The sequence below is a fragment of the Rutidosis leptorrhynchoides genome, chromosome 9 (genome assembly GCF_046630445.1).
Source record: "Rutidosis leptorrhynchoides isolate AG116_Rl617_1_P2 chromosome 9, CSIRO_AGI_Rlap_v1, whole genome shotgun sequence".
NCBI classification, from domain to species: domain Eukaryota; kingdom Viridiplantae; phylum Streptophyta; class Magnoliopsida; order Asterales; family Asteraceae; genus Rutidosis; species Rutidosis leptorrhynchoides.
The window spans coordinates 341,676,911-341,689,282 of NC_092341.1; the positions used below are offsets into that span (position 1 = coordinate 341,676,911).

Genomic DNA, 12,372 nt, shown 5'->3' on the forward strand with positions numbered 1-12,372 from the left:
TAAATTACTAACTCCTTTCTGGTATATTTTATTCAGTTGTTAGTTTATATTTTCGCATTATTTATTTATTTATTTAATCATTTACCAATATTAATAAGTCGGTGGCTTTTTCCTTTATTAAGGGTGCATTTATTTGCATATTAATTATCAAATAAATGTTGAATCGATCAATATTTAATGTTTTTATTTATAACATCTCAATATGGCAAGCTTTGGTGAGTAACTCTTTTGGTAGCCTATTTTCGGGCAAATTAATGCATAATGTGTCTTCTATATCGACATCTAGGGTGTCACCATTATGGAGAGATTTATTAAAAATGTGTAATGACGTATCAGCGAGTAATATTGTCGGGCCTAATGTATGGAAATGGAGATCAGGTGATGGATCCCAAATATCCTTCTGGAATGATTTTTGGATCGGACCATTTTCTATTCGTGTTCAATATCCTCATTTGTTTAGAAGATGCACGTTACAATCAGGTACGGTTTCATGTTTTCGAAAGTCAATTAGCCTTGATTTGTTACCAAAGGATGGCAATTACATTTAATGGGTCCTTTGACAGAGTTAGACTCCATGTATGAGGCTGAACTAATAAATTTGTTAGCTCCTTTTAATTTATCCACTGATGATGATGTTGTGATGTGGACCCCATCGGTTACAGGGGATTATAGTGTAGCCGAGGGGGTTCGTTTGTTGTGTGCTTCGTCCGATTCACAAGTGATTAATTGGAAGAAATTGGTTTGGAATAATCGTGTACCATCAAAAGTTGCAATATTTCATTGGTTAGCATGTAAAAAAAGTATCCCGGTAAGGGATATCCTAATTAGGAGACACATCCTTTCTCATTCTCACTCGCCTTTATGTGGGTGGTGCAACCCCGAAGTGGAAACTATAGAGCATCTTCTCCTACATTGCTCTTGGTCGCATAAAGTTTGGTCCGCCTTATTCCAATGGTGGAATTTAAGATGGGTAATGCCAAATTCAATTTTGAATTTCTCAGCCGATTGGTACCACGATATGGGAATTGGGGATAAAAAGTTTTGGAGACTAATCGGCCCGGCAACACTTTGGGCTATATGGATTGCAAGAAATGATTTCATCTTCAATGGTAACTACACGTGTTGGACAAGCATATTCCGGAGCATCAAGCTTAAGGTCTTTTTGTGGGCATCTACGTTTAAATTATGTTATTCTCATCAATCATATGTATGGGATTACAATCCCGGCTTACTATGTCATTCGGTATGATCTCTTTTGTAGGTATATGTTAGATATAATACCGAATGACTTTCTCTTTTGTACCTTGTAATTCTCGATTTGGTTCTTTCATTGATTTGATGAAGGCCTTTTCGTTGGTAATAATATTTCTCTTTTCGCCGGAAAAAAAAATAACATCTTATGGTAATGATTCAGTAATTTATTGAACTATCTCTTTTAATCATTTAGCACTTCAATTTTCTTAAATATCCTCCTTAAGTTATCTTGAGTCAGTTATCTTTATAACATTTATAAAACAAGAGGTCCCAATAGTTTAGTCTTAGGGAGGTCCCAATAGTTTAGTCTTAATCCTTCATGACTAACCGCCACATCAGCACACCCTCATCAGGACTAACTCGAAGACTAAACACTACCAACCATGACATACTCCCTCAAATAAATTGGGATCCATTTATATTATTTAATTAAAGATCGTACAAGTTTAAAAACATAAGTTACAAATACTCTTAACATCACCTCCATCCACAAAAATGTTACAAAAGCACTGAAACAGGGACGAGGAGGAGAGCGGCACCCTGGACTAGAGGTTGGACGCCTTGCTGCCATTGGTGTCCTCCTGAACTAGAGGCTAGGCGGAGTGGATGACTCAACCATTGGGAGCTCTCTTATAATTATTCATTTAAAAGGTTAAAAAATTAATTTGACATCTTCTACTGTGTCATTCATAATAATTATCAAACAGATTCTTGTCGATCATATATAGGTTAAGTTACCGAACACCATTTTTAACGCGGCGTGATAGGCTCAAAACACCACTATCACGCCACCATGCCCACGATGCCACGTACCTCATCTGATGTTAATTTTTGATGAAGACAATTAATTTAAAATGAAGAAGAAGATGAAATATAGAACAAATGAATTGGTGATATGGTTCAGGATGAGAAATGAAGGAAGAATAAGATAAATATAGGATTTTACAATTTAAGTCTCTAATCTTTATGGGTGTTTACAAAATAACTATTTAAAATATTAAAAATAAATTTTAAACTCTAGATATATAAATATGGGACGAAGAAAGTATAAACCATAAAAATCTGTTACTATTATTTTAATAAAAAATGGTGTGACTTAATCTCTATCAGAGACGGAGACAGAGAGATGCATTTTGATGCTTTGCTACTCTCAACTCCTCAAATATAAAATTTATAGTGTATTAAAAATTGTGAATTATCTACGAGCATCCTTTAATTATGAATAATAGTTTCCCTTATATATAGATACTACATAATATGTTTTAATTATACTATCCAGTTTTATACGAAGTATATGAAATTTTTATATTGCTATTTTATTTTCGTGATTTGTCACGCTTATTCGTAAATCATGGCTTTGTCACATCAGCACTATACTTCACAAAAGTCTCATCACATCTTATAACGTCATCACCATTAAAAATGATCTAAGAAACATAAATATTGATGCTCATGGCAAGAGTATAAACATCATTAATTTAATAATACGGAACAGAATATATATAGATTCAATCCTGTGATCGAGAGACAATAAACACTCTATATTAGAGCATTCCATATCATAACTTTAATAACCTGGTCGGGATATCTGATATATGAAACCACAAAATTTAATCAGACTAAATCTTAAGGGAGATGAAACTACATCTATAGTTCTTGTTGGACACTACGCAACAAAAACATCAATATGATCAAGAAAATTGCTGGCCTCCTGTAATGTACCAAAGTTTGAAGTTTTAATAATATTGCTGGCCTTTTTAAAATATAAAATATAAATAATATATATAGTTCGTGTTAACAGTGATCCTTTTTTCATCGTAAAAAGAGATGTGTACCATGTTATGCAACAGACGTAACAAAGGGTACTTGTTTGGCCTTTTGGGGTCAAGGCGTTAAGCATCTCAATTTCAACTTGATTAGGAACAACTGAACAAGGAATGAAGACATTAAGACAAGATTAAGCAATAATCAAGGGCTATTGTTCCCTTGATCCCATGTGCTTTCATAGTTCCATTCGTTAATTGTATTATTTACTACACATACCTATCAGTGTCCTCATACTTTTCCTTTTAAGCTATGTATAAGGCTCATAAATGATAACCTTTTTTTTTTCAAAGTTGGCACAATTTTGTTCGATTTTTGTTGGCAAAAATTTATTAAAATCCGATCCCGTGAAACTATCGATAATATTTGACTTTCGAAACTTTGAATCTTAATAGATGATGTTGTTTCTTGACGAACTTTCTTTCGGAATAGTAAAAAACTAGTGAAATGACCCGTGGATCCACGGGTTTGATTAAACGAAATATGTTTTAGATATTAAGTGAACGTAAATGTTAAAGTCATTTAGTTTAATGACTCGTAAAATCATAGAGTCCTACTAAAAAACTCGTCAGCTGAACATTTTTTCAAACACCTAAAATGCATATTAAACAATTCACATCCAATCATAAAAGATAATATTGGTTGTCATTTTATTTTAAAAGTGTATATTAAAATATAAATTTAGAATTGGTTTCCTTCTCCTCACTTTTATAACTTCTTGTACTCAATTCAAAATAATTAATTAAAATAATTCAAAATTACTTAATTTTAATAATTAAAATAATTATTAATAAGATTTAATAATAATAATTAATTAATAAAATTTAATTTTAATTCAAAATTATTAGATTAATGACATCACTCACCTTACTTAGATTTTTTCCTTTTTATTTTTGATTTTTTCTAAACAAAAGAATTAGCTTAATAATGACATTATCATTATAGCATTTTAATAGAAACTATAGACTAGAAAAATACCGGTCCGCGCGATGCGGCGGGGCTTTTCGGATTGCATATTCATATTTAACGTAGCGTTATGTATTTACATAATTAAAAACGCGTTATTACGGGTATGTTTGGAAACACGTGGTTAGTACATATTACACCAATGGACGCCGCGTTTTTAACGCCAGGTGAATCGCATTAAAAGGGAAAAGATTCATCGATATGATGTGGTTAGTTTAGATTGTTTATTATACGTGTACGTATATGTATAAAAAGTACCCCGAAATATTTAGCGTTTTCAAAAAACAGTCCGTTTCGCGCGTAGCTAGTTGCGTTGTGTTCGTAAAATTATTTCGAGATGAACAGTGAAGTCGGGGAAAATTAACTCGCGACGAGAGGGAAGAAACGGCCCGTTGAAAATTTGGGTAGAGTTTGTTTAAATCTTTTTTATATAAATAGCGATTTTACACTTTTTACCCCTGAAAACTTTGCAAATTTAACATAGTTTGGGGGCTATTTTGAAGGTTTGTTGTGTGATGTCGTTTTCAACTTGTTGGAACGACGAAAGTGGGGTACGATTGACAATTAGTATGTAGGATAAATGCCATGCATTTTACAAGAATAAATTTGCAAATTCAAACTTTTCAAAAATAGGAAAACCGCCATTTGAAATGCCGGTTTGCCACTTTTCGACCCAAATCGACATTCAAATGCCGGTTTGCATCTACGTGGCACTAGTTTGCACTTTTCCAGATTCCACTATCAAAACGGGATTTGAAATGCCGGTTTGCAATCAAAAGACGCTTCCCAACCGTCCACTTTCATAGCATTAATAACCTCGATACAGATTCAAAATACAAGTCAATAAAATTTTGTCACGTTGCAAATCGGCGTTTGGAATGCCGATTTGTAGCAAAATATAAACCACCCTTTTAATCATCAGTTTGCACCATCAAAACACATTCCACATAATTAAACTGAACAATGAATCCCTCACAACCTAGATCGATTCCTGTCAATGATTCATTGTTATTTTTATAATCTCAACGAACTCACAGGCCTTATAAGATTTTTACGAGTGAAGCTCCTACTGACTCTAAAGCGGAAAAAATAAAACCAAGACGATCTGATTGGGGTTTCTTTGATCATATGGAGTCTCTTCTAGCTTTGGACAATGTGACGCCCCGTACAAAATCAACGTGTACGAATCATCAACAACAGGTCCATTACACGGTACAATACTACATGCTGTTTTAAAATAAATTTTGCATTCATGAAAAGATGACGTCTTTACTGAGACGACCCGTCCCAATTCATAAGGACGAATACAATAACATATGATTACATCGCGAGGTATTTGACCTCTATATGATACATTTTACAAACATTGCATTCGTTTTTAAAAGATAAACTTTAATTTCATCGAAAGTTGACAAACATGCATACCATTTCATAATATTCAACTATAAATGACCTAATCTGTCATTTACTTTAATTATAATCTTTATTGAACTCAACGACTTGAATGCAACGTCTTTTGAAATATGCCATGAATGACTCCAAGTAATATCTTTAAAATGAGCTAATGCACAGCGGAAGATTTCTTTAATACCTGAGAATAACATGCTTTCAAGTGTCAACCAAAAGGTTGGTGAGTTCATTAGTTTATCGTAATCAATCATTTCCATAATTTTAATAGACCACAAGATTTCATTTATGCAATAATCATACACTCGTAAGTGTTTAAAATTCATTCATATGGATTGAACACCTGGTAACCCACATTAACAAAATGCATCTAGAATATCCCCAAAAAATAAAATCGAAGTACTAAAGCAGTTCAAATTCTCTGACTGGGGCTTGTCAAGGCCCATAGATCTATCTTTAGGATTCGCGTCAATTGGTGGCAATTATAATAAACACCAATTCTTAGGCTACCAAGTTCAACAAGGGCGATATCCGGTATAACAATTCAACCATAGAATGTAGTTTCGATTACTTGTGTCTATTTCGTAAAACATTTATAAAAGCGCATGTATTCTCAGTCCCAAATATATATATATATATATATATATATATATATATATATATATATATATATATATATATATATATATATATATATATATATATATATATATATATATATATATATATTGCAAAAGCATTTAAAAAGGGTGCAAATGAAACTCACAATCCAATATTTTGTAGTAAAAATATTAATACGACGAAACTGAACAATGCAGGGTTGGCCTTGGATTCACGAACCTATACCATTTATATATACTAACACATATAATCGGAATCGAACAGACTGGTATATTATATTTTCAGTTATATGTTATATATATTTATTTTGTAAACTTATTAATTTTTATACACATAATTATATTAATCTATATATATTTGTGATTGGTATTATATCAAAAATCAACAATTTGTTATATGTAATATTAATATAGTTATGTAATATGTATTTCTAATGTACAAAATATTTATCTATTAGAATGATAGTTTTGATAATATTGATTTAATAATAATAATAATAATAATAATTTTATTAATAATAGTAATACTAATAAAAAAAATGAAAATGAAAATTTATATAATAATGTTATTGATACTAATAATAATAATAATAATCATAATAATACTGATAATAATATTAATTGTACGAATGATACTAATAATTATATTTTTAACTTTTGTAATAACTTAATAGCAATAATAATTAATAATAACAGTAATAATAATAATAATAGTAGTAAAAATGAGTAATAAGTAAACTACCTCAAAGAAGTAGCCCTTAAAAAAATGCCCAAGTCCGAGTTTGAACTCGCGACGTCTCGCTAACCCGATAATAACCTAAACGTCTTTGGTTCATCATCATAAATCATAACCTCACGATCATCAATAATGATCATCAATATCTTAACCGATCATCGTCATCATTAACTTATTATCTAATCCTTATAATCATCATAATATGATTATCACATCATCACTTATATAACCGAACATCATCGTCATTGTACATCCTAAACATCGCCATCATCATTATAAATTAACATGTATAATATAACTAGCTCTATGATTTGTCCCAACATCAAAATCTAGTTCTCGGCCCCAAAAAAAAAAAAAAAAAATCCCACTTGTAATTTTAATCATTCTAATCCATTTTCATATACAGTCCCACCCTCATTTTATTATCATCACTATCCAATCTCTTCGCTACATATCATCGTTATCACCAAAATCATCGCTAACATAATCATCTTTATTATTACTTTCGTTAGTTTAATATCATCATCATTGTCAAAACGTCAAGTGGGCAGCAGCAAAATGGTGAATCAAGGTGTGATTGTGATGGCGTTTGGTTCACGAAAAAAAAATATAACCGGTTGTTGCCTCAACATAAATCATGGCTTTTGTTTCGACTAATAAAAGTAATTAATCAGATAGATGTATGTAATGAATTTCACTAACAAAAGGTGTGGGTCCGAGCCTTGTGAATGATAGTTTGAATATGGAACATACACGTTTTAAAAGTTGGAGACAAGGTATTATTTGGTTAGTGCTTATGACGTTTGCTTTCTACTCACAACCATTCCACTGAATTTCTTATAGCATCCCCAAATTATAATGTGTATTTACCCTCTAAGCCTCCATAATATATTTATTTCCTTCATCACGTTTAGGAAATGATTCTCCTAAACAAACCATTCGATTAGCGGGTTGATTGAATGAGGTGGTTCTTGTGATGCTAGTGGTGGAGGTTGAAATGTGTGATGGTGATTTTGATAACGAATAAGTGGTATTAGAAGTTATAGCAGTAGTAGTCACACGTTGTAGTAGCAGCATGTAGAGGGATATTGTGGCGGTTAATGATTGTTTGATAGTGGTGGGAGGTTACATAAAACATCATGCAACAGTAGTATTTTAAAAACTTAATGGGTGGTGAATGGAGGCTTGGTTATGTTGGTGATGATTTGGTGATGGAATGGGTTAATGGTGGTCTTGGTTGAGATGGTGCTCGTGGGTGTATAATGACCCATCAAAGTAGAATGAAAAGAGTGTTTGGTTCAGTCTAATCAAGAAACAGCAAAACAGTAGCGATGATCGTGGTTCATGAGACTTTTGATGTTTGTTGTTGATGTTTATGATGATGGTTTGGAGCAGTAGCGAGTAGTGACAATAACCATGATGGTTTGTGTTAGTTCTCATGATGGGTTATGATGGTTGATCATGAAAAGGAGCACAACAATGGTTTGTCGATATGTGATTGTTATGGTTGTACTAGTGATGAAATGGGGTGTGTTTGTGGGTTGGTTTTACTCACAGTAGAAGCAACAACAACAAAGCAAAACGAGTAACTAGTAGTGGTTTGTGTGGTTTTGAATCTAAAACAGAAAAGAAGACTAATAGAATTACAAGTGGGTTTAGGTGTTGTGGTGGTTCACGATGTGGTGGGTTTAAATGGTGATCGAGAATGACAAGTTGTTTCATCGTGGTTTAATAGAATTCGATGGTATGATGGTAGCAAGTGTGTGATTGACTAAATAATTAGATGAAGGTGGTGGTTTGCTAATGAAATTGTTGGACATGTGATGGTTAAAGCTAAGGTGTATAAAATACTATTAAATTTTACAAGAAAATACTATTAAATACGATACAATTTTACACAAGATATTTATTTATTTATAGAATGGATATACTTAAACCATGCTACAACACTTATAGGCAGTGTACCTAATCGTACAGTAGTGTAGTTTTTAGTAAGTCCGGTTCGTTCCACAGGGAAAATCTTTAAACAAAGCTTAACGCTATATTAGTTTACTTTTATAAAAATACAAATATATATATAAGTAATATTATTATTATAAAGGGGGGTTTTTACCGTTTAATGACCGGTTTGTCGATTTTAAAACTTTAGTCGCAGTTAAAACCAAATGTAAAATAATAAATAAATACAAGACTTAATTTAAAGCGTAAAGTAAATAACGATAATGAAATTGCGAATAATAAAAGTGCGATAAAATAAACTTGCGATAATTAAAAAGTACGATAATTAAAAGTGCAATTAAATATAATAACAATAAATAAAAGTGCTATAATTAGAAGTGCAATTAAATATAAAATAAAGGAAATTAAATATGAAATAAAAGAATTATGCTTATTTCAACTTCCGTAATCATGATGTTTGACGTGTTGATTTTAGTTTTATGCCCATGGGTTAATTGTCCTTTGTCCTGGATTATTTAATATGTCCGTCTGGTTTTTGTCCATAACAGTCCATCAGTCATAAATATAAAGTGCGAGTATCCTCGTCAAATTATCCTTATACCCGAAGTTAAATATTCCAACTAATTGGGGACTTAAACTATAACAAGATTTTAATACTTTGTTTAATAATTACACCAGGATGTCGACTGAGTGTAACCCAAGGTTTTAATATTTTGTTATCAATTATGCCAAGTGTCCTTTTACATAATTTCACCCCTGTTTTAATTATTCTAGTGGCTATTAATCCATTCCCGTGTCCGGTTAAATGAACGATTATTCGTACATATAAATACCTCGCCCATCGTGTCCGATTGAGTGTATATGGTAATTTATAGGGACGCCCAATTGTAAATCTTTATATTAACATTAACAAACTATCATTTAGTTAAACAAATATAAAGCCCATTAATAGCCCATAGTCTAATTTCCACAAGTGTCCTTCTTTTGTCCAAACCCCAATTATGGTACAAAGCCCAATTACCCAATTTTAGTAATTAGCCCAACATCATGATTACTTTGGATTAAATAAGCATAATAATAACTTAGCTACGAGACATTAAATTAAAAAGGATGAACATAACTTACAATGATTAAAAATAGCGTAGCGTTACACGGACAGAATTTCGACTTACACCCTTACAATATTCGCTAACATACCCTTATTATTAGGATTAAAATTAAAATTAAAATATAAATATAAATATTTACGTATAGATATAGAGAGGATGGATATATATGTTGGTTTTTGCGATCAGAATTCGTTTGCTTTTATAGGGAGTTTCAGAATTTGGGGCTCCGCGACTCGCGGCCCTTTTTGCCTTCAAACTCCGCGAGTCGCGGAGTTTGTAAATACAGCTCACTCCATTTTGGCTCTTTGTTTACCGACGGTTTATTATATAAATATAATATATATATATATAATTTATATAATTAATTATATATTATATTATATTTATATACATAGTTAACTTGTAATTTTTAGTCCGTTGCGTCGAGCGTTGAGAGTTGACTCTGGTCCCGGTTCCGGATTTTCGAATGTCCTTGCGTACAATTTAATATCTTGTACTTTGCGTTTTGAATCTTGTACTCTTGTAATTTCGAGACGTTTCTTATCAATAATTGGAACCTCTTTGATTGTCTTTTGTACTTTTGAGCTTTTTGGTCGTTTGCGTCTTCAATTCGTCGAATCTGTCTTTTGTCTTCACCTTTTATTATTTAAACGAATATCACTTGTAAATAGAACAATTGCAACTAAAAGCTTGTCTTTCTTGAGGAATAATGCTATGAAATATATGTTCGTTTTTAGCATTATCAAATATTCCCACACTTAAGTGTTGCTTGTCCTCAAGCAATATCGTCTTGAAATACTAGAATCACTTCTTTATTCTTCACACTTTGTACATCAGTGATTTCTATACGGCGGTATAAACAATGGTAGTAACGATATGGTTTACAGTCCCACATGACTATAAAAATTTAGCTCCATTAAGGAAATTGGATCTTTATGAAAACATTTGATCTTTTGAAAATTAAATCTAGTTTTTACCCTAGATAAGTTTTCCGGAATAACCCTTTACCGGTGTTTGCAAAATATTTTTGTGGGTTTGGTGGGTTTCAGATTTGAAAATTTTAGCTCAAAACTTGCGGTTTTATGTCACCCACTTGCTAACCTTGTATTTGGAAAGCAACACGTCCAGTGTACTTGTCCCGTATATTACCTTTCGGTAAACTACCGTCCGGTTGTAAAGGAAAGCGTTGAACAAGCAACTGTTAAGGCAATGTCCCCTGACATGCTTTTAATTATGGTCTATAACGTGTCGGGCGCAATTACTATCCTTGGTAGGAGCAATAGTAAAGCTCACCCTTATGATTTTTCGGTCTGGCACAAGGTCCTGTCTTTGACCACTATACAACCACCGTTCTTACGGTTGACACCCGATTTAGTTCAGGTGACCTAATGAATTCCAGGTGAATTCCTAGGATTTTACGTTCAATGGTAATGAACGCATTGAAAATATGGTTTTCAGAAAACAAATCGGTTTGTAATTTTGATCAAAATATTTTCTCGTTCAAGCTCGAGTTTAGATATCATTGAATTCCATGAGTTTGTAATTCTCAATCTTTAAGGTCAATCTCAAGGATTGAGTAATATCAGGCTTAAAAGCTGATTTTTGATCTTTTAAGGAGATTATCCTTTCTGGGGATCTGATTCATTAGTCTTATCTAGCTAATTTGCATGGTGCCCCCCATTTTACGAGATAAATCCTTCTCATGGTTAGGATAAATCTGACCACTTGGCGACCCTGTTTAATGCTGAGGTCCGTGGATTTCCTGCTGATTTTAGTGATGACTTTTCTAGATTTTTCGTCAACCTACAGCTGGTCTGGACGACAACTTCTTGACCTAAATCAAGAAGTGCGTGTCTTTTTCGGAAGACTTTACTTCCTTTTAATGATGGAATTGATTCATCGTGTAGATCCATCTTTCTTACAGTAAATCAGGTAAAACTTTTTAGTTTAGTCCAAAGCAAAAGTATTTTCAGTTATTTGTACAAAAATATGTGATATATGTTTTGAATAACTTGGAGAATTTTCCCACACTTGGCTTTTATTTTCCTTTTTATTGTCCTCTATTCCATTTTAAATGAATTTTAACATTTTGGTTTGTTTCTCAATTTATGTCCTTTCCGAGGTTACAATAATTTCGGTGTTAAAACCTAGTTTTATCGTTCATAAATATGTATAAACATGATTTTGAGTTCATTTAATTGAAAATTTTGAAAAATTTTACTAGAATTGGGTAGTCAGTATATAAGACTAGGGCTGTTCTTTATTATCAGAGAGCACTAGATTCTAATACAACTACTGCTTTACTAGTATTTTTAATGGTAACCCAGTGTTTAAGATAAAAATTTTAAAATCCGAAAGAATTTAACCCCTTCCCACACTTAAGATCTTGCAATGCCCTCATTTGCAAGAAATCAGTAACAATTTAAATTATTGAGGGTGATTTGTGTGAAAATGATTAAATTTTACCAAAGTTTCCAAATATATTGGCGTTTGTTTG

The 12,372-nt window shown here is 32.1% G+C and overlaps 1 protein-coding gene across 1 annotated transcript; it reads left to right on the forward strand.

Annotated features, from left to right (window-relative positions):
- Window positions 1-547: 547 nt before the first annotated feature.
- On the forward strand, window positions 548-1,249 carry LOC139869133 (uncharacterized). The gene has a single exon (XM_071857455.1). It carries the CDS (start codon window positions 548-550, stop codon window positions 1,247-1,249), a length of 702 nt encoding a protein of 233 aa, XP_071713556.1.
- The last annotated feature ends 11,123 nt before the right edge of the window (window positions 1,250-12,372 follow it).

What these genes read in the sequence shown, in the direction of transcription:
- LOC139869133 (XM_071857455.1), top strand. Translation starts at nt 548, where the DNA reads ATGGGTCCTTTGACAGAGTTAGACTCCATGTATGAGGCTGAACTAATA.